Genomic DNA, 26987 nt, shown 5'->3' on the forward strand with positions numbered 1-26987 from the left:
GGGCATGTGCCATGATAGGGAATCGAACCATAGGTCAATGCTCAACAACTGAGCCACACTGGCTGGGCAGTTTGTGTGTCTTTCAATCTGAAGTGTGTCTCTTGTAAACAACATATGTAAGGGTCTTGTTTTGTTATTTTTTCAACCTCCATATGTCTTTTGATTGGAGCATTTAATTAATTTCATCTAAAGTAGTTGTTGATAGGTATTTATTGCCATTTTATTCATTTTTAAATCTTTTTTTCTTCTTCTTAAAGAAGACCATTTAACATTTCTTGTAATACTGGTTTGGTGGTGATGGACTTTTTCTTGACTGGGAAGCTCTTTATCTGTCATTTGATTCTAAATGATAACTTTGCTGGGTAGAGTAATCTTGGTTGATTTTCATTACTTTGAATATTTCTTGCCAGTCCCTTCTGGTCTTCAGAGTTTTTGTTGATAAATCAGCCAATAGTCTTAAGGGAGCTTCCTTGTTTCCTTTTCTGATAAAAGAAGATGCTCAAGTGACATAAGCCGGCATTCAGTGGGGGATAAAAATGATATGCCCTACTGATCCTTTTTTTTAAATTGAGATTCCTGCTAAAAGTAAGACAGGGGTTGGAATTTGCTTCCCAATCTCTCTTCCCATTCTACCTTAGACTCATAAAATTGGACATGTAATTTGAAAATTATTTCAAAACATCTCTCTCAAGATGTGAAGATGCTATGGGACTCCCAAAGTTTATAAGCCTCCACTGACAGATAGCAATAATTGCTTATGAGGAAATCTGAGAGCCATCAATGAGAGCTCTACAGAATGTCATAATACTCAACCTCAACCATAAAGGAATAAAGGAAGTTGCAAGTAATAGTAAACTCATAACCCTAAATCTTATCAGTATAGTAATTAAGAGTTCCTGCAAACTAGCTAAACACTAAACATTTCAACCCTAGTATAAATTTACAACCCTAGTATAGATTATTATGACCACCTGACATTTGTAGACAAATTAGCTATAATTTTGCACTGAAGTTGCTAGAGGGCAAGACCATTATAAATAGGGAAGCAGGTTGTTTACCACGACAGTAGAAGTAATTTTTTTCTGAAGATATGGGTAAACATGATTTAACAGCCTTTGAACGTGGGATAGAAATGCATTTATATATTTCTATTAAATTTCAACATTAGATATCTTTGGAAAGAATATATAAATACTAGAGGCCCGGTGCACAAAAATTTGTGCACTTGGGGAGGTCCCTCAGCCCGGCCTGTGCCCTTTCGCAGCCTGGGACCTCTCGGGGGTGACCACCTGCTGGCTTAGGCCCACTCCCTGGAGGATTGGGCCTAAACTGGCAGTCAGACATCCCTCTGGCAGCCTGGGAGCCCTCAGGGGATGTCCACTTATCAGCGGGAGCAGCCCTAAGCTGTAGTCGGACATCCTTAGCGCTGCTGAGGAGGCAGGAGAGGCTCCCACCACCACCACTGTACTGGCAGCCGTCAGCCTGGCTTGTGGCTGAGCAGAGCTCCCCCTGTGGGAGCGCACTGACCACTGGGGGCAGCTCCTGCATTGAGCATCTGCCCCCTGGTGGTCAGTGTGTGTCATAGTGACCAGTCATTCCCAGTCGTTCTGCTGTTAGGGTCAATTTGTATATTACCCTTTTATTATATAGGATACATATGCGTGTGCATACACACACACACACATAAACAGTTTTAAAAAATTAGAACTCAAATAATTTGCAATTGTGTTTTCAAAGCCAAAATGAGTATAGGAACAGGAGAATCAGCTAATGCATTGGTATAATTTGAAGAGCTATTATTGGCCATTTAAGCCCAAATTGAGCAGTTATCAATAGTACAGACCATTACATATATTGATATATATCAATAGTACAATCCATTTTTTTTTATTTCACAAACTTTTGCATCCATATTTAATTAGCACTCTCCAGATTATAGAAAAGCCACAGGACTGGCATATAAAAAAGATGACTTAGTAAAATTACAAAATATTATTGAAACTCTGCATAATTTTCAATACATGCAAGAAGTTGTCCATAGTGTCTCTGGTGGGCTGAATAATGTAGCCCCTCTACCACATGTCTGGGTCCTAACCCCTGAAATCTGAGAGTCTATTACTGGACAAGGAAAAGGGGATTTTGCAGATGTGATTAAAGATCTTGAGATGGGACATTATTCCAGGTTTTGGATCAGTACAGTGTAACCAAAGGATCTTTCTAAAGGGAAGGTACGAGGGTCAGATTCAGAGAAGATGTAAAGGATGGAATCAGAGGCCACAGAGGAGATACTTTTTTCTTCCGCTAGCTTTCAGGATGGAGGAGGGGCAGCTTCTAAAGGGTGGGGAGACATTCCAGAAAGAACCAGCCAGATGGCACTTAGATCTAGCCAGGTGAAACGGACTTCAAATTTATGACCTCCAAATTGGAAAATAATCAATTCATGTTGTAATAAAACTCATGTAAAAAAATCACAACAGATTAATGATAATTACAACAACGATATGGATCTCATGGTCAGTTGAGATGTTTTTCTAATTGCACAGTGTTTCCAGTTGCACAATTTTAATGCACGATGTCATCCCCAGGCATTGTTTTTATTGTTTTGCCGTTTTAAAAAGCAAAAGCTTACTGAACTCAAGGTGTGAAGGACTCAGAAGGTGACATTTCACTAATGACTCCTCTAAGAAATTGACAAAGATGGATGTAGTGCCTTTATTGACAGCCCCTGAGAAGCATAGTACTTTCAAAATGACATCAAAACAAAAGCAAACAGCTGTGGAAAAAAGCTGCTTGCTTTTGTTTACAGAAAGAATGTGACTTCCCTTAATTGCATAATGCATATTTTATCTTAGTATATAAATCCTCACGTGTCTCCTATTTAAACATAGATCGCTAATTATGCTATTTGCCAAGATCTAATAACTTCAACATTCTGACTTTAATATTATGCAACACCTAACCTAAGAGAACCTCAATGAAACTTACACATATTTCACTAATGAAATCTTGCCTTCCTTGTGGACGGGGTTCATGTGGAAGGCTCTGTGTTTAAATAATATGCAAAGAAAGGCATGTGACTAAAATTTTGATCCAAATAATGATAAATCATAAATTTAAAATACAATGCAATGGCTTTTGCTGGTATATTGATACTTCTTTTTGTGAAATAGTTTTCTCACAGGAAAGAGTGGGTTTGTTTGGTACATACTTCTCTGTCTCTAGATTTCTTACTCCACTTTATCTTTCCCAATGTTTAGTCTGAAGGCAAGGGGAGCTTCAGGGCTCTCTAGTCTCCTCAGAGCTTCATCTGGGCCAAGTTTCCAGGGATAGAGGCAGAATCAGTCACTTTTTGTGTCCTCTCAGTCCCAGTCAGGGAATAAGACATTAGGACAGATTTCAAAGGCCAGTACTAACTACGAGTTCCAATGAGGTTCTGAGGCTCAGTTTTGAACCCCTATTGGTGTACTTAATTGACTTAAGGAATAAACCTGATAAAGCAGGGCTAATATGTGAAAGGTTAAGATAGTTGCCTTCCCATCAAGGATTGGGGTCATCATCCCAGTGATTCATAGAATATTAGAGAATTTCCATCACAAGAAGCTATACTAATTTTAAGATAGAATTTGATATGATCTATATATTTCTCAAGTCTAAATTATTATGGACTGTATTGCATATCCATACGTACACATATTAAATGATATTGATTTGATTTTCTTTCTGAACGAAAAGATTCCATAGGAACATACCCTTGTTATTTTACTACTGTTAATGAAAAATTTTTTCACCTTTAGTCTTTGAATTTAATGTCTATTTACATATAATGCTAAGATTCTTTTAAAAATGATAAAAATTCCAAGTGTATGTAAAATAGATTATTACTGATTTTTCTACTTGAGATAAAAGGCAAAACAAATTACATAAAAGATGTAATAACTTAAAGATAGCATTTGATATAGAGCTTTTCACCCTCACTAAAATCATATTAGAAGGTCTCTATGTGCAGCTAGTTGGATGTATATCCTCTCTTGTGTTTGCATGGCTTTATGATGTGAGAAATCAATTCTTGTATGGTTGCTACTTGACTTTCTCTCCAAAAAACTGTTTCTTGTATTAGGTTTTGATACCATTTGACGAGGAAGCTTGTGAACCTCTCAACCTGATAATGCAAGTTGTATTAAATGGGACATAATTCCCAGTGGCTGGTAGATGGACAATTTGGTATTCTGCAGCATGAAAGATTGAAGTCCAACCACTCCATCATTACTTCAGAAGAAATTCTCTTCAAGTGAAAAAATGGAAAAGGAGGTATTTTGTTCTTGTATGAAATGGAAATGGCTTTCAATACTGTCTTCCTTATCTACGCCTTGATTTTTTTCTTAAGGAAACTTAGACCATTTACTGAACCAGGCATCTTTTAATTTGGTGACCAACCCCTGTATTCTTAACCTGTTTTTGAAAAAAATTGAAGCCTAAGACTCAGTATGTCAGAGGTAGATTCTATCTGTTGTGTATGTGGTCGTTAGGTTAGTTGTACACATTTTGCTGCTTATTAATGTTTCTCTTTTCATCTGTTTGCTTTTGCTTGCATCTGAGAAAGAGACAAGCTAAAGCAGAGAGGACAGACAGTTAATCACTACAACTGCCAACATGCTTTTACACTTTGGTCTTATCAATGAGATAGGGCTGAAAACCAAATCAAAACAAGACACAATATCCTTCTCTCTGTGGAGTATCAATGAATTAATCTCACTGGATGAGAAGCGTTGGTTGGATCAATAAGACATTTTCCCACATTTCCCTGCTGGCCAGAAAGACTCCAATTTCTACTTTTGCTATTAATTGATTCAAATTATATGAGATGGTAATGTTATAAGGAAATCATCCCATGGGGCTCCCAACATTCCTTGTTAACTCTAACCTATTCTTGGCGCATTTTATTCTGTAGTACATATTTGGGATTAGGTTCATTGTGTTTTGTTTTTTCTTTTTTGTCTCTGTTAAAAATAGTACCAATCACTTCAGTTATACACAGTGTTTGTTATTGAGTCTGTAGCATGTTAGAAAATTCTTTTAATTTTTTTAGTAGAAACTATATTCAAGACACTCCATGTTTTTTTCCTGATATCTTTTTAGATTCCTGAATAGGCACTGTCTATCCCACTGTTTTGCTTATATCCCTAATAGACTAAGAAATCTCTAAAGCCAAGCATTTAGTTGAAACAAACTTTATTTTTTACTCACAAACTTTAGCTTATTATTCACATTCTTCCTAAGATATGTGGTAGCTCTGACCATTAGGATGAGGCTCTAAGTACTCATTTTTGGAAAGAGGAGGCTGAAAACTGTCATAATAAAGCCACGTCCAGTCTTGTGTTCTCTCTTTTCCTTGTGCTGTTCATGGACATTTTCACTTGTCCATGGGATTGTAAGAACCCCGAGGGCTGTGCTTATTTTTGCATTAATCCATGCCCAGCCCTCCTTTGGTAGCAGGACATGCACTGTGAATATGTTCTTTAGGTAAATTGAAATAGCCATGTGTGTGTGTGTGTGTGTGTGTGTGTGTGTGTGTGTGTGTAGTTTTTCTGTCTTCAATGCTTAGAGGTTATCTGATAAAATCACACCTTGCTGGCCACTTTGAGACATAAAGTTTGAAATGTGAGCTGGAAAATTGGGTACTTTAATGCTCTATTAGTGAATTTTAAAGGAAATTCATCCCACCATTAGTTTATTAAGTATATACAATATAAAAAATAGACTCTACAGCAGAAGGCGTGATAGTTTCATTTATCTCTTATGTGTTATATGTCACCTTGGCAGGGTTGATTCCCCACTCATTTTGCCTAAATTTGGGTTTCTATACTTTCTTAGGTCTAGGATTAATGACTGACTTATAAGGTTGATGATGGCGAATGACCTTTGAACACCCCGCTCCGTCCTATGTGGATGTGATGTCTACATGGCTCTGTGATGGCATGGCTGTCATTTTACATTTATTACTTATGTTCCCTTGTCATTTTGATTTTATGATGACAAATCCACAATCTAGAGTTGCCATGCCTCATTGATATCAGTTGGGTGCCTCTGGGCTTTCTCCTTGAGCACACTTTCAGATTTCTTCATACTGTAAATCATCTCTGACCCCAAAATAAATCATTATGAATACTATGTTCATCTCTGGTAGAGACAAAATCACTTAAAGTAAATGCTCCCCCACCTTATTCATTTTGTTAAATGTTATTTTTTAAAAAGTTTGTAGAATGTACTTTTGGGATATCACATAATTTAAAAAATTCATTTTCTTAAATCTAGTAAAATGTGTTTTTTTTATTGTATAGTTTTTTTAAAATTGATAAACACATTAAGTAGGACATTTAGTTTTTATTTTAACCAAAAATGGTAGATTTTGGCTAGAAGTTGCTTCTTCTACTTAATGTATATCAAATATCTTTTTCTAAAATTAGCTTTATTTAGATATAATTGACAAGTAAAATTGCATATATTTAAGGTGTACACCTAGATGTTGAGATATATGTATTTATTGTGAAATGATCACCACAATCAAGCTAATTTACATATTTATTACCTTACATCTTTACCAATTTCTTCTTCTTTTTTTGTTGTGATGAGCACACTTAAGTTTTACCTTCTATACAAATTTCAAGTACACAATACACTATTATTAACTATAATCATGACACTGCACACTAGATATCCAGATACTAGAGGACTGTGCATGAAATTCATGCATGGGTAGGGAGGGTCCCTAGGCCTGGCCGGTGATCAAGACCAATCTGTGGGGTGACCGGCAGGGCAATCGGGGGGTGTGGTGGCGCTGGCACCTGCCTTGGTTGGCCGGGGGTCTGCGGGCTGGGGGCAGCTCCTGCATTGAGTGTCTGCCCCCTGGTGGTCAGTGCATGTCATAGTGAGTGTTCATTCTGCCTTTGGTTGATTTTCATATTAGGCTTTTATTATATAGGATTATTCATCCTGCATAACTGAAACTTTGTACTCTTTAACCACCTCCCCATTTTCTCCACCACCATACCCAGCCCCTGGCAGCCACTTTGGTATTCTTTTCTTCTATATACTTCACTTTTTAGATTTCATCTATAAAAGTGGGATGCAGCATTTGTCCTTCTGTCTGCTTTATTTCACTTAGTATAATATACAGCAGATTGTTGCAAGTTGAAGATTTTTCTTTATTATGACTGAATAATTCTTGTGTTATATATGTGTATCACATTTTCTGTATTCATTTATCTATTGACCAAAACATAAATTGCTTTCATATCTTGGCTATTGTAGATTATATTGCAGTGAATGTGGGAGTGCAGATATCTCTTTCAGATACTGATTTCATTTCTTTGGGATATATGCCCATAAGTGAGATTGCTGGATCATAAAGTAGTTCTATCTTTAATTTTTTTTCGGAAGAACTGCCATACTGTGTTCCATAGTGGCTGTGTTAGTTTCCATTTCCAACAGAGCACATGGTTTCCATTTTCACCACATTGGTGTCAATACTTTTTTTTTTTATAATAGCAATTCTAACATGTATGAAATGATCATCTCATTGTGGTTTTGCTTTGCATTTCCCTGGTGATTAATGTTGAGCATTTTTTCAAGTATCTGTTGGTCAATTATGTGTTGTCTTTTGCAAAATATCTATTTGTGTCCTTTATCTATTTTTTAATGGGACTACTTGTTTTTGGTTTTTGTTACTGATTTATGTTCCTTATATATTTTGGATATTAACCCCTTATCAGATATAAAATTTACAAATATTCCTCTCCTATTCCATAGGTTGCTTCATTTTATTGGTTACTTCCTTTGCTGTGAAGAAGCTTTTTAATTTAATGTAGTCCCATCTGTCTACTTGTGCTTAGTCGTCTATGCTCTTGGTGTCAAACCTAAAAAAATCCTTGCCAAGACTGATGTCAAGAAGTTTTTTTCTGAGACATGGAAGTGGCTATGGAGCATTGAAGGTCATGCTGGCCTCCCTGGTTTGAGTCTTTCTGGTTTAATTCTGAGCATCACAGACCACATTGCTCCACAGGGAAGCCTTAGGGTCACTACAGGCATTAAAATCCCCATACCTGCACTGCCAGGAGCTCATTGTTCCTGACTCTTCTGTGACAAAGGATAACACTTTCAGCATTTCAGGGTCCTTCTGACTGAGTGTGGTGGAAACAAACAAAAGAACTGTGCTGATACTTTTGAGGTACATTCCTATGATGCAGACATAACTCCTTAATATCAGGTCACTTGAGAAAACAACGAAGAGCAGGACCAGGAACAGGAGGACATGGCTGATTCTCAGGGACCATTAACCTTCAGAGATGTGGCTGTAGATTTTTCTCAGGAGGAGTGGGAATGCCTGGATCCATCTCAGCGAAAATTGTATGTAGATGTGATGTTGGATAACTATGAAAACCTGGTATCAGTGGGTCTTGCTGTCTCTGAGCCAGATCTGGCCACCTTTTTTGAACAAATGATGGAAAATTGGGATGCGAAGGGAAAAATGACAGTATTAACCCACCCAGCTATGCCATCTGAAGACAACCGGGCCTTATTGCAAAAGCCAGGAATAGAAGATTTGCGCTCTAAAATAATACTGAGTGCATATAATGGAAACAGAAGTTATCAATGCAATGAACATTTGAAAAACTTAAACCAAGATTCAAATCCTTATAAACATCAGAGAACTCAGATTCCAGTGAACCATTATGAAGGTGGAAAAGTATTTGACCAAATGTCAAATCACAGTAAAAATCAAGTTATTGAAATTGTGGAGGAGACAAACAAACAAAGTAAATGTGTCAGATCATTTAAGCGATCTTCAAATCATATTGAACAAGAGAATATGTACACTGCAGAGAAAGGTTACAAGCATAATCTACTTGGGAGAGTCTTCAGTCATATGTTCAATCGAAATAAACATAAGGAAAGATGTACTGGAGGAAAACCTTACAAATGTAAAGAATGTGATAAGTCATTTAATTGGCTTTCAAATCTTAGGAAACATCAGTTAATTCATACTGGGGAGAAGTTTTACAAATGTAGAGAATGTGGCAAAGCCTTTAGCCAGTCCTCAAATCTTACTAAACATCATAGAATTCATACTGGAGAGAAGCCTTATAAATGTACAGAATGTGGCAAAGCCTTTTGCCAGTCCTCAGCCCTTACTAAACATCATAGAATTCATACTGGAGAGAAGCCTTACAAATGTACAGAATGTGGCAAAGCCTTCAGCATTTCCTCAAACCTTACTGAACATCAGAGAATTCATACTGGAGAGAAGCCTTATAAATGTACAGAATGTGGGAAAGCCTTTAGCCATCCCTCAAACTTGACTAAACATTATAGAATTCATACCGGAGAGAAGCCTTATAAATGTACAGAATGTGGCAAAGCCTTTTGCCATTCCTCAGGCCTTACTAAACATCATAGAATTCATACTGGAGAGAAGCCTTATAAATGTAGAGGATGTGGTAAAACCTTTAGCCAGTCCTCAGCCCTTACTAAACATCAGAGGATTTATACTAGAGAGGAGCCTTATGAATGTACAAAATGTCACAAAGCCTTTAACCAGTGTTAAAACTTTATTGGAATTCTGAAGATTCATACTGGAGATAAGTCTTAGAGATGTAAAGTTTTGTATCAGCACTCCAAACTTAACATCAAGGAATCCATACTAGAGAGAAACCTTAGGAATGTAAAAAATAGAGCAAATTCTCCAAACATCATTCATGTTTTACCGTACATGAGAAAATTCATACTAGAGAGATACTTGACAGATGTAAGAAGTGTGGTAAAGCCTTTCACTGGCTCTGTAATTGTAGTAGTCATCAGATAATTCATTTTTAAGAGAAACCTTATAAATGTGGAAAATATGGCAAAGCCTTTTTCGCCACTCAGAAATTACTGAATATCAGAAAATTCACACCAGAGGCAAATGTTACAAATGTAGAGAATGTGGAAAAGCCCGTCATCACTCCTTAAAGCTTACTTGTCATCCGATTATTTATAGTGGAGAGAAACCTTACAGATGTAAAAATTTTGGAAAAGTATTTTCTTGGCATTCTTTCCTTCCTAAGCACCAATTAACTCAATCGTGAGAGAAGCCTTACAATTTTGAAGAATATGGTAAAACTTTTATCATTGGTGTATTATGAAACATGAGACAAATCATAGTGGAGAGAAGCCTTATATGTGTAGAGCATGTGGCAAAGTACTTAAATGGCATTCATGTCTTACTGTTCATGAGAGAATAATTCATACTGGGGAGAATGTAGCAAAGCCTTTTATGAGCACTCAGAACTTAACATCACAGAATCCACACTGTAGTTAAGCCTTATGAGTGTGGACAATGTCACAAAGCCTTTGAACACCATTCGTCGTACTGTACATGAAAGAAGCATTCATTCTGGAGATGAACCTTATAAATGTAGTGTATGTGCCAAAGCCTTTAATTAGCAATGGTGTCTTAGCCAACATGAGAGGATTTATATTGGAGAGAAATGGTACAAATGTAGAGAATGTTGCAGAGACTTTAAGCTGTGCTCAAAACTTACTCAATATTGGAGAATTCATGCTGGAAAGAAATAGTTAAAATGTGAAGAATTTGGGCAAACTTTTAACCATTACTCAAGCCTCACTCAACATTTGAGAATTTATACTGAAGAGTAGCTTTAAGTAAAAAATGTGTCTAAGTCTTTAATCCTTATTTTACCTTACTCAGCATCTGATAGTTCATATTGGAGAGAAGCCTAACAAATATAAAAAATGTTGCAAAGCTCTACCAAGTAGCAAACCTTACTCAAAATCAGAATACATTTTAAAGAGAAAAAAATACAAATGTAAAGAATGTGGAAAACCCTTCTTTCAGCATTCACAGCTTATTTTACATGTGAGAATTCATAGTAGAGATAAACCTTAAAAAGAAAGACTGTAGAAAACTGTATAGCTGGACCTACACTCTCATTGTCTATAAGGGAATGCACATGGGGGCAGAATTACATGTTCATAGTAAAGAATGAAAGACTTTTGTCCAAAATATATACTTCACAAAAGCTCAATTAACTTATGTCTGAAAGTAACATTGAGGATGTAAAAAACTTAGTGAAGTATGTAATTGAAAATGAATTTTTAAATAGAGAATTCACAGTTGAACATTAATAATAGTTTTCAGGTATTACTTTAAATCAGAATACTTAATATAGAGAATTATCCAAAGTTTAAAAAACTAGATAATGACTTGTTAGTTAGTGTGTTTTACAATATCAAGGGGATGTATGTTTAGATATGTATAAATACTTAGAATGTATCCTACTTTATATTGATAGTATTTGAGATATTTTGAGAAGGAAATATTAATATGATTCCACTCTCATATTATGTTACTGTATTTTTCTTCCTACTGTATGTGAAATCATGAGGTTGATTCTTGCTGCCTTAAAGATCTGTGAGTCTTGTCTCTAAGGTGGGTTTCACTCATATCTGCATTTCCATTAAAGATTGAAGACATTGTAATTCACAATGTATGAAGAAATCTAAATGGAGATATTGTTTGTGGTTGACTTAGAGCTTTGTTGCATGTCACCATGAAGAGCATCTTTTATTGCATTAATGGAAATCATAAGAAAACTATGAATATTAACTATTTTTCCAAATACTCTATGGAAAATATAATATCAGCTCATTAAAATCCTGATGTATTTAATAGTAGTCATAGATAGAAGTGATGAGCATAAGTTGATGTGGTTGGAACAAAAAAGTGATCAGGAATATGTGAAAAAGTATAGACAACTCATCCCAAAGTGCATAAAATAATTGTACATCCATTGTTGCTAAACAATTAGCCTCTATTTTGAAAAACAAAGCCCACCTATGAGATCACTAAATCACAAGTAGAGATACACCTCTTAAGTAATTTTAATGTGTAATTTTACAAATGGTCACAAAATTGGTTTGTCATGCTTTATTTAGATTGTGTGAACTTATAACTTTAATAAAGCATAATGCATTTTTTTTAAAAGAAGCTTTTTCCTTATTGCTTTCTCCTAATAGTTTTAGTTGCATGGTCTTGTATTTCTTTCACTTTAATGAAATGCTTGTTGAAAAACATAGGCAAAAATTCTTGAATAGTAATCAACAAAATAATATTAAAAACAATTACTTGCTAATTCCACTAAATATATTTTGAGTATGTTAAGATACTCTGTATTTTAAATTGATATCTAGAAATATTAACTAGCAAAAAAACCCGACACAGTAAATGGTATCAATGTGAACACCATGAACAGTTTATATTATCCTTACTACATTTATACATTTCTTCCTCTACTGAGGCAACATCCTTTGATTCTAAAAAATTGCTTTAGACTATTACTATTTCAGCATTTTTAATACCAAACAAAGAAATTAATACATTCTTAAAATTGTAAGATTTCAAAATGTGTTTTTATTTCACAAGAAAATAAGTTCTTTGCAAAGCAAACTCATGTAACTAAGTAGACTTTTACACACAACTGCAATGAGTGATTATTTTTATTTAGAATAAGAATTTCTAGAAACATCTTTATTATTTCAACATTTCTGAGTTAAGAAACTTATTTTCATAGCAACAGAAATGATTTGTTGAATTACCATTCTAGTAAATAAATAAACATTCTCCAGTTTTACTCATTCTTTATATTTTTTAGAAGTTTTATGGAGTAACTACCTGACAATATACTTTTAATTGCAAAAGCTACTAGCGTCTATGGGCATTTTTGACATTGTGTATCTAAGCAATATCTTTGAAAGACATTGTATCAGAATGTTTGGATCTGGCAGGTGTAGCTCAGTGGATTGAGTCTTGTACCATGGTCAAGGCACATGCCCAGGTTGAAGGCTTGATCCCGGGTAGGGGTTGTGCAGGAAGCAGCTGCTCAGTGTTTCTCATCAATGTTTCTATTTCTCCCCCTTCCTTCTTTTCTCTCTTTAAAAAGAAATTGATAAAAACATATTAAAAAAATATTTGACTACTAGTACTTAAGTCTTCATATAGTAAGCCATTGTCTATGAAATGCGATTTCATGGAAAATTAAAGTTTTCATTTTTTAATCAAAATATCTCTTTCAGTGGCTTGTCATATGTCTGAAAATTTCACTAGTATTCAATTGTAATGTGTTTTTGTTGCCTTAATTAAGATTCCAAAATTATACTATAAATGAGAAAATACATGGTATGAATGAAACTATTAAAATCTCATTATGTTCATCATGGATGATGAATCAATTATAATCATAGCTGAAACACATAGGCTGTGTCAGATATATACTGAATATGTAAGTAGCATATATGATATAAACATAATTTATAAGATGAGCTAAGTTGATCAGCAAATTAGTTATCTATGATACCTGTTAGATAAGAAATGAGTCTATATGCTGAATACGGATGGCCCATAGGGAGCTAATATTCAAGATATAAAAATATACATGATGCACATGAAACTTTCAGTATTAATAAGATCTTAAACTGGCCACCCATTGGTAACAACCATTATGATCCTTTCCTGACTCCAACTGTATTTTGACCGAGAAACTCATGTAAAATCCACAGCTCCTCTTCGAGTTACAGCTGTGACCTGCACTCTCCAATAGAGCAACCATGTCTTGGTTTTATACCTTTCTATCCATTAATCCCCCTTGAGCAAAGTCAGCTCTGGATTTCATAACCACACCATCACAGAGAAGGCAGATGTGACACAAAGAGCAGAGCACCTCTACATACGAACATTGGGTGACCTGGGATTTGGGTAGTGTGTTCCTGCTACCCTGCTTGCTTTCTATACCATGTTAACTTGGTCCAAGATCTCTCTTTTCCTTTATTGAGTACTAGAGGCCCAATGTATGAAGATTCATGCAAGAATGGGCCTTCCTTCCCCTGGCGCCAGCACTGCCTTCACTCCAGCCTGGAGCCACCTTCTGCCTTCATGTGCTGCCCAGAAGTCTGGAGCGGTGGAGTAGGGCAGAATGCCTGCCTTGTCACCATGGTGATGACGCAAGCATCCCAGCTCTGCCGCCACCATCTTTGTCGCATCAATTTGCATATTCCCTCCTTATTGGCTGTGGCCGCTGCAATCTTTGTCGCGAATTTATAGTCAACTTGCATATTCCTTCTTTATTAGGTAGGATACCAAACTAAATATTACATCATGCAAACATCATAAATATTTCTCAAATTTTACCCTTTGTACTACATACCTGTGTGTCTTCGTATTTGTTTTGAATAGGATTTTTATATTATTCAAAACAAATCTGAAACATTTGCCAAAATATGTACATACCACATGTATTTTAACCGACTAGGCTTTGGGGAGGACAGTACAGTTCAGACAGGTCTGGGAGACCTTCGTTACCTGTGTTTCATCAGATGAAATGACTAAGGTGGGCTCTTCTCACCTTCACTGAAGCTGTTCTAAAGTCCAATTCTCTGCCATGCTTAGAGAAGGCAGACATCAGTACAACTTAGGTTTTGATGTTTTATAAAATTACTAGAGGCCCAGCATGCAATTAAATCATGCGCAGTTAGGATCCCTAGCCCTAGCTCCAATCAGGGCCGTGTCCACCGCCCAGCATCGCTGCTTCACCTCCGTGACCCCTTCCCCGTGAACCTCCACGCTAACAGCCCCCGCCCCGCGAGGCTCCTCGGCCTCACTGCTGCTCATGCCCTGCGATGCTCTTCTGCCTCAGCAGCCCCACGAAGCTCCACGCTTACAGCCCCTGCCCCGCCTCCAACATCCTGTGATGCTCCACGCTCGCCACCCCCACCCCGCGAAGCTCCTCGGCCTCAGCCACTGCCGCAATGCTCCTTCAATGCTCTGCAAAGCTCCATACTCACAGCCCCAGCCCCACTCCTCTGCCTCGCATCCACCACCCCTGCCAGGTGATGCTCCTCTGCCTCAGCCACCCTGGGAAGCTCAATGCTAACAGCCCCTGCCCCGCTCCTTCGCCTCGCTCTGCCACCCCGCGACACTCCACGCTTACTGCCCCCGCCCCGTGATGCTCCTCCACCTTAGCCACCACTGCAATGCTCCTTTTGCCTCACTACCCTGAGAAGCTCCATACTCTCAGCCCCCACCCCACTCCTCCGCCTCGCATCCACCACCCCTGCCCTCGGCCCCGTGATGCTCCTCTGCCTTCTGCACCGCGCGGGCTGCTGGGGACCCACAGCTCCTACTCCCTCAGCTCCCTAGCCTGCTGTTTGGTCGTCCATCTGGTCGTGGCGGCACCTGGTTTTTTATATATATTAGGATGCATAGAAGTAAGACTTAAAGAAGAGAACTTAAAACACAAAATTGAGATGTTGACATCCAGACATCGATGAACTACACAGGAGTCAAGACTCTTTAGGATGGGAGAAAAAGATACTGCAGCTCCTCATATATGATGATTTTCAGATCCTATCAAGATGGTTGGAGCTGTTTCAAACTGAAACTACTTTCACTCTGATTTTGAAAAACAATCTGATTTTCTTAACTCCTGTTTTGTCCTTGCTCCCGCCCTCCCATAACCCCCCAATCACCCCCCACCCCCCACACGCACACACACACACTTTTCTTGGTTCTGCTTATGTCTGTAACATCCAAGGTAAGCTCCTCTCTGCTTTGACTTCTCTCAGGCATCCCTCCTGGCTCTGTTAAGCCCCTGCTTATGTTTACTCCTGGTACAGGTGCACCTTTCCATTTCACTCTCTTTAAGTGAGTTATAAAATTTATAATTATATGTACCTTTCCCACCCTCCCCATGCATGGCAGAGTAATTTTTGTAGTAAAAGGATGCCTGAAAGGGCCAGCACTACCCACCTGGGACTTTCAGGCTTCATCCAGGTAAACACATGACACTTAATGTGCTCCACGGATGAAGGGCTTAGTAAAGGAATCGGAGCTTACATAAATGTAGGAAGAACTGGAATAGGAAAGGTTAAGAGAGCTGACATTGAAGGGCACATGCCTTAGCCACAAGCTCTGAAGCAGGTGGCCCTTAGTGCTTCCTGAGACATGGTGGCAGCTATAAAGAATGTCAGGAAAATTACCACTAACAATCTCAGTCTGCAACCACAAAGCAAGTTTCTCAAGAGCTCCCTGGGAATCCACGGGATCATCTCATGTCTGTCCACACATCTGGCTGCAACTCTCTCTGAACAATAGTGGCTCATTGTCCAGCCGGCATGGCTCAGTGATTGAGCATCGACCTATGAACCAGGAGGTCACAGTTTAATTCCTGGTCAGGGCATATGCCCTGGTTGTGGGCTCGATCCCCAATGTGGGGCATGCAGGAGGCAGCCGATCAATGATACTCATCATTGATGTTTCTATCTCTCCCTCTCCCTTCTTCTCTGAAATTAATATAAAAATATTTTTAAAAGAATGGATAATCTTTCTGCTTTCCATTCTCATACAATTGCTTCTTATTGGCCAACTCTAGTCAAGTGTCATATAGGTAAATTATATCTTAAAAATGTATTTGCTACCCTTGTAATGAAGAGGGTACCTTAGATGGATTTGGGAGCAAGGCTAAGTTGTCCACACCATCTAAGCTATCATTTCTCCTCTTTGTCACACTCCTAGACTTCCTGGACACCTTTTACCTTAGCTATGAGAGCACATACATGATCTAATAAACTTTAGATCATGATCTTATTTTATCTAAAATATATATAGGGCAGAGAAAAGAACTATGGAAGGAAAATATAGAAAGCCCAAGGCAAAAGGCTTTGCTGTCTTTAACCCTTCTGGGGGGCAATCCATGACTTGAGGGTAGATTTGAGGAATTAGGTGCACATTTCTGGAATAGGGTCATAAACTGAATGAGGAAGAATACTGATATGTATCAAGAGTGCTGAAAGCATATTTAGGCAGCTTTAAAGTTTTGCATCAATTTTACCTGAAATATTTTCCTCTAATCCTTCGTTGGAATGTAGTGCATTTATCAAGAATGTCCTAGCAATTTGGTTCACATGATGTATGTTTCTGTCTTTCTTACAAGATCACAGGCTCCTTGATACCAGGGACCATGTTTTACCCCTCTCTCAATCATTTTTATCCAGCAGAAAACTTGCCTCTAGTAGATGCTCAGTAAGTGTTTGCTGCTTGATTGATGACCTTGTATTTCTTGAGCATTTAGACTTCCCCAGTGAACAGTATGTGTTAGGATCCACTGAAGTATCAGACTGAGGAAAATGGACATTATAAGAGTCCACAATAGACATGTAGCTGAATTGACAGTGAATGCCTTGAAAAATGTACCATAAATTCATACACAAAGAACATACATCAAGTGTGATGTGTTCTTTTGTGAAATGTGAAAGGAAGAAGCAGCTAAAGTATTTTAAGAAGTTAAAATGCTCTTGTATTTTTTCATTTCCAACAATACATGGACACCTAGAAGAGGTTTTGGACCAAAGATATTAAGATTAGATTTTAACTATGACAATAATAATAGGAAATTGAATAACAGCCAATGAAGGAAAAATAAGTGATGAAAGTTCAGAACTCAGAATACTTGGTGAATAAGGAAGGGTAAAGTTTTTGTTGGTGTAACATAGCAAAGACACATGATGGCTAAAATAAGGTGAAAAGGGGGACACATAATACTTTAACAATAAAGATTTTTAAAATAAATTAAAAAATAAATAAAACAAATAAGGTAACAGACTAGAAGTGTGTGGCCCAGATAGACAGAAACAGGTGTTTCTGCCTCATGAATTTATTCAAGAAGCCAATTTATTCTTGCTCGGCCATCTTTAGGGCATGGTTGAAGTTGGTTTTCCGCCCCACATGGGCTCTTAGCTAAAGGAACTGGAAAGCAGGTGAACAATTTCTTATTTAGTTAGTAATATAGTACTTACATTTTATTGGTGAGTACTTAGATCTCATTGAAGTGGTCATTGTCTATAAAAAATACAGAGATAATATGAGGTTTTAGAAATATTGTCTTCCTTCTTTTGTATCAGGATTCCTTGAATACTTAAGGCTTGTTTTTACATTTGGTGTTTGCTTTACCCATTAGATGAAGACACTAGATTCCACAGCTGTGGTGGGAAATTTTAAAGTTCCCTATATCTATGGAAGGAGGTGCACAAAGATGTCTTTTACCACATGCTGCTGCTTATTTGTTTTCCTGTGAAAACAAGTAATTTTGATCATTTGATAGCTTATTCTTTTTTGTCTTTTTCATCTTTAAAATATTTTTGGATTTTAATTATGAATTTTAAAGTTAAAGACATTATTGTTGATATAATATATGCATTGACATTAGATTTTCTATCACTAGTACTTAATACTGGTCAGAAGCACTGGTTGTTTATTGATATGTAATTGTATTATGTGAAGAAGGGAATAACAATGAATATTTAATAGTTCAGTCGACATATCTATAAACATGGCTTTGGCTCTTGTGTCGACCAGGTGGCTCAGCTCCATGTCTCTGTCGAAGAAGTCTAGCCTCTGGTCTTAAGACCCACACTTGCCCTCACCAGGCCCAGAAGAAGGGCCAGGGCCCACAGATGCTGTGCCATTAGCCCGGCATGGGCAGGGCACCTGAAGCTTCTGTAGATCAGTTCAGTCCATGCCAAAGCTTCAGGAGTCCTGCTCAGCCTCTGTTTCCAGCTGCACTCCGGTGGGTAGCTGTGCTGCCATACCCAGGCCCTCACTTGGACCCTTGCTGCTGCTGCTACCAGAAAAAAAAGTGTTCAAATGAACAGGTGAACAAGTGAATGAATGAACAAGTGGAAGAACCCTGGGCCTTTGTTAAGCTTTGATTATTTTCTTTCAGGCTTGGGAAAAAGCAGGCTTTCTTTCAAACTAATTGATCTCTTTCCTGACTCTGCTGGGGCTTTTGCTGGGCCCTCCCCCTATCCAATGCCTTTTCTGGACCTTCTGAGGTTTCATGCCCTTATCCAATCCTATCCTATTCCCCCTATTTACACAGACTAGACTCCTCCCCTTTATAGTATCCATTTTGCTCCTTCTGTGCATGCCCCAAAGTTTTGCCTCTTCATCTGGCTTCTACTGCACATGCACCCAGCAGAGGAATTTCCCTTTTACTGGTTTTCCCTCCTCTGTAATGTGGGGGAATGGAATGATTGTCCTCTGGGAGGATTGGAAAGCCAGCTCTTTCAGTCCTCTGGGACAAACAGGGATGTTAATCCACTTGACAGGGCAAGTGTCTGGAAGTTATAGCTTCCTATCTAATCCAGCTTAATTAGATGGCTGGCTCCATTTGTTCCCTTTCTTTATCAATAACTAACTAGCTGCCTATGCTAACAGTTTCAATCCCCATGAAAGCTTCAGAGCCTAATCTATGGAAAAACACAAATTTAGAATGTAATTCTTTTATTTAGAATACATAATTGTACTAAAAAGTTTTATTTCTTTAAGAAAAATGTATTTCCACCTGTGTCATTTTACAAAAAGAATTTAGATAAGGAAAAAAGGCTTTGATGTTAAAGTTGTTTACAAGTGAATGAAGCCTTATCTTTAGCATGCCTCTTGGAGCTCTTTTCCTCATTTGTACAATAAAGATGACTAAGTCTTAAAAGAAGAGCCAGTTTTCACTGGTATTTATCAAACTGACCTTATGACCTCATGAATGGTAGGACCATTTTCCCCTCTGTGGCCAGAAGTGAATTAGCAGAGTTAAATATTTCAGTTATGTCTAATTCCATAAGATATTAGATATGACATACTTGTTAAAGTAAATTTTGTCAAAGAAATCAAATCTGTTTCCTTCATTAATGTCTATGCATATCCTTTTATCAAGACCTATTTCAAATTGTTTCTCTTCCACTTAATAAAAAAATTGTTGAGTGTCAACAATACACTCAATTGAAAAGAATAGCACAATTTCTGCCCTTGCAACAAATACTTACCATGCCTTGCCTGTATCACTATGGTTCATATCATTTGGGAGCTCAAAGTGCAGTGGCCCTATTTCCTTTGGCCAGAGTTTTTTATTTTCTTGTTTTTTATAATCTGAGCTTATTCTTTCTCTGAACACCACAGGTAGGGCCACCAGAGATATTACCACACCCTTGGAACCATCAGATATATTATTACACAACAGCTATAGTTAGTGGGTGAAGACATACTTCAACTGCTCTCCTTGAGGAGGATAATTCAGAAGTTCAATTATTCAGAGAATACATTATTCTACAGGGTCTCCCTGAATTCTCAGAGTTTGATAAGTTATTCTTCATTGCTTTCCTTTTCTCACTTTCCTACTCCTCTACTGATGTTTTCTAACTCCTCCCCAAACTATTTTCACTAGACTCTTTATCTCAGCATCTTTCTTAGGGGAGCAGAGACCACGACTGTTTTGTAGAGAGAAGAGTGGAAGTAGGGAAATCACTGTTGGGGACAATCCTCCATGCTCCTCTTACATTTTAGCAAGTCTTGGGAGTAGGAACTCTGCTTTTGTTCTGGACTATGTATGTGTATAGTGGGCCTTTGGGAATGTAGGGATAGCGTCTCGCTCTGGAGCAGAGTCCAGTATAAGAAAGGTAAACTTTCTCTGAGACAAAGATCAGGTATGCTCACTGTGCATAGGGAAAGATTCAGGTCGCTGAACTCAAGGTCATTTCCTATATTGCAGCCTTTTGTGTGGGCAGGCACAGACTACCTAATTATCTTCACATTTCCTGAGGAAGTTGGGCTTGGAGTATCTCACAGATGCTTTCACTCTGGGTCCTCCTATTGCTGTGAGTAATAAAGTTCTTTTTCTCTGACACAGGCAGCTGTGCCTTCTCTCAGCATCCATGAGACTGATAGGCTCACTTGTTACCTAGGTAACGTCTCAGACACTTCACAATCTTGACACACCAATATAGGTAAAATCATCGCAAATGTGATCAATACTTTTTCAGGAATTGAAGAAAGTGTTTTTCAGCTCTGAATAAAGAGAGAAATTCTGTGAGGTGTGGGAGAAGCCAAAGGTAATAAGACTTCATGACTAGATATGTGAAGTAGTCCTTGGAGGGTATCAGGATGGCCAAGTATAAGACTGGTATTCCTTACTGGAAACCATATGAGGAAATATAAACACATAAATAGACAGGACCTTTATGTAATGGGGTAGAAATGAGAAATTATCTGAGAAATTGTTCAAGTCCAGATTATTATGTAAAATCCACACACCTTACCTGAAAAATTGGACTCTTTTCCTTTTCACACCAATTTGATCTGGTCTCATGTCTCCTTGAACCCTACACACATTTTAGTCTTAAGTCTCTCATGTACGCTGTATCAAAGAGGTGGATAACTTTCTTTATCATTAGAATTGCTATGTCATAAAATATGTCATGAATATAGTTGTATGTCCATATATTAAGCAAAAGTATGAGCCAAACATGCATAAAAATATTACTCTTAGGCTAAAAGAATAAAGATCACTAAATTATCATTCTATTAAAAAGCATTTTACATTAATTACTAAGCGAGATTTCATTATTTGTGATAAATGATTAGTATTATTTTTAAATTTAGAAGAATTTTCCCCAATATTCTTATATTTTTAAAATTCCTTTCTTTATATGACTTTGTTTTATAATTTTCTATGAAAAAGACCATAGCAAAATATTTAAGGCCTTTCTAAGGATCTAGTAGTATAAATCAGTTTTTGAGTAGCTCATGAGTAGAAGCTTTTACTGTTCTATGTAGTGTTCTCCTGAAAATACAGTTATTTTTAAGGGATTGTTTCAGGAAGAACATTTTGGTATTTACTCATAAGGGAAAAGAAAAACTGGTTATGAAGCTATTTTCCTAATAAGACTTTGCAGAAATTCATTAACAGTTATTAATAACTTTATGTTTTAAAAGTCTTTCATTTAGTCATCCAATATACAACAAATATTGAGTAGTACCCATATGCAGAATAATACAGCACCTACTGAGTGGAAAAAAATGCATCAAGACATTATATAAAAAAGAGAGGGGTCAGCAAACTGTGGTTTAGGGTCAAATGCAGCTTGCTGCCTATTTTTGTAAATAAAATTTTAATTGAAACACATTCATGCTCACTCATGTACATGTTGTCTGTGCCACTTGAACACTAAAGGACAGACCTGAGTAATTGTGACAAAGACCATGTAGCCCCATAGAAACTAAAAGATTTGTTACTTGCCTTTACAGAAAAGTTCACTGACCTTTCAATAGCAAAAAATAAATGCCTACTAGAGATGACATTCATATGATACTAAATGAAAAGATCAGGGTAAGAAAAAAGTACTTTTTATATTAAAAAGCTTGAAATTGCTCTAACCAGGTTTGCTCAGTGGTTAGAGTGTAGACCTGCAGACCCAAGTGTCCCTGGTTTGATTCTGGTCAAGGGCACATACCTTGGTTGCAGGTGCCTCCCCAGCCTGGGCCCTGGTCAGAGTGTGTACAGGAGGTAACCAATCAATGTGTTTCTCCCACATCAACATTTCTCTCTGTCTCCCTCTCTCTTCAACTCTCTCTAAAAATCAATGGGACAATATCCTCAGGTGAAGATTAAAAAAAGAAATTGAAATACCTGATGGGTGTACAAAGGGAATAAAACAGGTGCAGGTGATGGAAGGCTAAATTTTACTGTCCTGAGAAATGTTGAAGTCATTTCTTGTTAGTCTCTTTACTTGCTGCTCCTATTAATTTTGTGACAATAATCCAAGTGCACAATTTTCCTGCCCAGTTATCTTCTAGCATCTGATGAATTCCCAGGAGGGTGATGATAAAACAATCATTTGCTCTTGGTCCACCCTCCAGGAGCAGCAGGTAATAGGAAGCATCTGCTTTCCCCTGAAAAATTCATAACTGCACATTGGGTTGTTACAAAATCTAAAATAAACCTTTTCTTTGTATTACAATTTTTACTTATAATTTACATTTCAATTGCTTTCTCCTGGCCTACAACTCAGTAAGACCCATCAAGACATTAAAGAAACCTATGGGCTTATGGCTCCTTCTCTGTTAAATTTCAAGTTGAAGACACAAGCCAAGCAACAAAACCCTGTCAGCCTGAGGATGCCACTCATGCCAAGCATATGTAGCTCTTACAGCAAGACCTATCAGTTCTGGACTTTTCGTAAACCTATCCAGGCAAGGTGGGCACAACTTCAGTGTGAGTTTAATAGGAATGAGAGTCCTATGTGCTTCCCTCATTGTCCTCTCCGGGGATATCCTCCAGTCCTCGAAAGTCTCACGTTGCTCATTCACTGGGTTCAGCCAATACCTCCCTAGTGACCATGAATGTGGTAACTGGCAGCGACGAAAAGCTGATCTTAAATAAACTATGAATGCTTTGTTTGAGTCTCCTAATCCGATGAGCTAGCAGGCCCCTGAGGTGAAATGCACATTTTGATGATGGTGGAAAGGAGAAAACATCGGGGTTATGTAAAATCCACAAGCCTTGCCTGAAAAATTGGACTCTTTTCCTTTTCACACCAATTTGACCTGGTCTCATGTCTCCTTGAACCCTACACACATTTGGCCATGTGGGAAGGTTCAGTCTGTTTGGCATGACTGTGACCCAGGAGCCATGAAAGTGGACTGCCCTCCTAGGGAATGAGGCACTGAGACTGGAATCTAGAGGCATTGGCAACAAGAAGGAAGCGAGTATATGGAAAACGAGAAGTCCTGTTTCACTATTTTGCCCAAAGTTTATTCAGAACTAATGCTGAAGGGTGACCTCAGCAGCAGCCCAAACATTTGCAATTGGGCCCGTGGGAACAGATGCTGTAACGATGGGTCTTTGAGATCCATCATGATCGTGTTAGCTTACCATTCTCTGAAGTTTTTATTGCCGGCATCTGTGCATCTATGGGTTTTAGGCTCCTTCTGGCATTAACTCTTCCTGCTGCAATACCTTGTATCCAATGTAAAGAAATGTCTTAGATTTTTATATTCGATTTATCTAAGAAACATTTACTATGAGGCGGCCTCTTGCAAAGATTTATTGAACCTAATATCTAGCGTGAACATTAGAGCTTGAAGTAATCGCCTTTATCCTCATCTGATGAAGGAACTGCCAGCACCTAACTGTATTGTTATGTGAAAGAGATATGCAGTTGGCTGTGACTAACCACATGACTGAGCTCCAACTAAGCAGGTCTAACATGGAGGGACCCACATCTTCAATCTGCAAAATTTGAAAAGTTGGTTAAAACATTAATTCAGTTATTTCTATTAACAGAGAATCAACCATTTGAAATATTCTAGGTAAATACCTATTTGACCACTATTACCACAGTTATGCTTTGTTGCTTTCTATATGAACGTTTTCATTTATTACATGTCTTATTTGCTTATTAAAAAAATTCTTTCAATGTGTTGAGTTCAGTTCAGGGCAGCTTCCCTAATCTGTTAATAAAACTTTTGGACACTGATACACAAGCTAGGGAAGATGATTTGATAGAAAGCATTGCTCTATTCATTTACCTCCTACTCTACAAAAATGAAAAAAATAAAAGCAAAAAAAAAATTAAATGTACCTCTATTTTTTTTCCCTTGGGGCATTCATTTTGAAATATAGAATTCCCTTAAATTCCAGTGCTTCTACTTGAAGATCCTTGGTTCCTGTAGGAGATTAAAGGAAAATCTATTTCTGTATGCAGCTATATGTCCTGTATTCATCATTTGCTTTTATATTATGCAAATCCTCTCTATCTTTGAGGATGCAATGAAAAATTTCACAACTGCAGACAAATGTGACACTATGGTTAGTACTGACAAACTCAGGGGAAAATTGTGGGATATATTTCAGATTAATGCATCTGAAGAACTATATGGTATAGTCACGTTTATTTACTATTGCTATTCTTTGTTAATGAAATGGCCTTAGGGATATCTAGAGACTAATTGATCATTTGTCTAACGCTTTGCATCTTCCCTAACCTTGATCCAGTGAAACCTGGAGTAACCTTAATGCTGTGAAAATTATGATTGCAAAATTAAGTACTAGTATAGAACATCCAGATGTCAAGAAATCACTAGCTTCAGTGAATATATGTTAATTAACTTAAGGGACCTTGTCTTTCTTGCTCTGACACATCAGAAAAATTCTCTTTGTGTGAATGAAAAATGAAAAAGGTGATGGGTCATTTTACCTTTCACATTTCCTAATATTAAGTCCTGCGTGAAAGAGCACCCTCTCTGTACCCAGTGTACTCCTGGTGCTGCGTGGCTCGTGGCTGATGTGATTAGTTCTCTCCGGGTATGATTCTAGTAATGCCGACAGGCTGAGGGCATGGAATAATGACAATCCTTGAGTCAAGACCTGGAAGAGAGCCAGCTCCTCTGGCAGGGGAGCAAACTTCTGAAAGAGATCGAAAGAGATTGGAGAAGAGTTTTAAGGCTCTCTTTCCTGAGTTTGGATGGTGAGGAGGATAGCTGTTGAGATAGCAAGGATGGCTCTTATGGAGTCAAGGTTGAAGGATCAATAAGATAGTGGAACGGGGTCTAAAACCTGTGGGAGCATGCCATCTTTAGATTTATGTCACTCTTGACCTTTATTGCCATAGTAAAGTCTTGTTTAAGGTTTCAGAGTTGTTTCATCTAAGATAATGTGGAGTGTCAGGGAAGGGCCCCTGGGTCATAGTTTTAAAGGCAGCAAGTATATAGTATTGCAAACAATAAAAGCTAAGCTCTCAGGGGGATGGTAAAAATCAAGAGAAAAGTCATGGTTTTGAGGTATGGCTTCATTCCTCCATAGAGATTCACTTTTTGTTGCCAATCTTAGTAAATCTTATTTTATTTTATTGCAGAAGTTGTTGTTTCTTTTTTCTTTTAAACTCTTAACCTCAGTTGTTTGTTAAGGAGATATACCCCACTGAGCCATAGAAACATGCCTTCATTCAATATAGCTTTTAGAAAAATAGTGTATCAGGAATTGGAAGTACCCAACCAAAACCATATGATTTTTGTCCTAAGGACTTGCGGTAGATTGAAAAGAATTTATACAGCTTCTCTCAAGAGAAGGTGGGTTCTGTTTCCCAACCCCTTCAACTCTGCCCTGTAAGGTGCTTTGACCAACAGAAGATAGCGAACATGATGCTGGAGTTCTGAGTCAGGGCCTCAGGGGCCTTTAGCTTCCATTCTCACAAGAGTGGAATCAGAGTCTGCCATGTGAAGAAGGTGGTGGGTGTTTTTTGAAGACATATGGCTGGTATCACAACAGGCCTCAATTACCAGCAATATCAGTGAAACTACCTGAGTCCTCAAATCCCCGTCAAACGGCTACATGACTGAAGCATATATACAATGGAATATTATTCAGCCTAAAAAAGAAGACATTTGTAACAACAGGATGAACCTGGAGGATGTTAAGCTAAGGGAAATAAGCCAGATCCAGAAAGATATATACTACATGACCTCATTTATATGTGGAATCTAAGGAAATTAAACTCAGAGCCAGAGAGTAAAATGGTGGTTGCCATGGCTGAAAGGTAGAGGACATGGTGGTCAAAGGGTGTAGAGTTTCATTTGTGCAAGATTAGTAAGTTCTGGAGATTTATTGTATATGATGTAAATATAGTTAACAAGACTATTGTATACTTGAAATCTGCTGAGAGGGTAGATCTTATGTGCACATATGCATACACTCACATATATACTAGGATACGCTCACAGATCAGCTTAGCTGAGCCCAGCCTAAAGCAGGGCACACATTTGCACATGGGAGCAAATGTTTTTTGTTTTTAGGTACTATGTTGGGGGATGATTTGTTATGACCAATAAATAACTGACACAGAAGATTATCATTTTTTAAAATGGAAGATGGACTTGTAAAACTAGCACATGCATGACAAGTAATGTGCATTCTAATAGAAACACACATGGATGTGAGAATGCAGGTTGACACAAGGTTGGATATCCTCCTCTCAGGAGCCACTCAGGCTGAAGATCTGTTCCTTAACTTTAGTCTAGTCTACTAAGTCTACCTTCTGTTACTTGCTCTTAGTCT

The 26987-nt window shown here is 37.7% G+C and overlaps 1 protein-coding gene and 1 non-coding gene across 2 annotated transcripts; both read left to right on the forward strand.

Moving 5' to 3' along the window:
* Positions 1–8308: 8308 nt before the first annotated feature.
* On the forward strand, positions 8309–9646 carry LOC102418768 (zinc finger protein 664-like). The gene is given in 1 exon segment (XM_023755630.1): positions 8309–9646. A coding segment is annotated over 1 exon segment (1338 nt).
* Positions 9647–24345: 14699 nt separating this feature from the next.
* LOC111826470 lies at positions 24346–24479 on the forward strand. Its single transcript, XR_002829798.1, has one exon. It is a non-coding gene; the product is annotated as a small nucleolar RNA SNORA36 family (small nucleolar RNA).
* Positions 24480–26987: the final 2508 nt, after the last annotated feature.

This window comes from Myotis lucifugus, unplaced genomic scaffold, assembly GCF_000147115.1.
Source record: "Myotis lucifugus unplaced genomic scaffold, Myoluc2.0 scaffold_82, whole genome shotgun sequence".
Taxonomy (NCBI): domain Eukaryota; kingdom Metazoa; phylum Chordata; class Mammalia; order Chiroptera; family Vespertilionidae; genus Myotis; species Myotis lucifugus.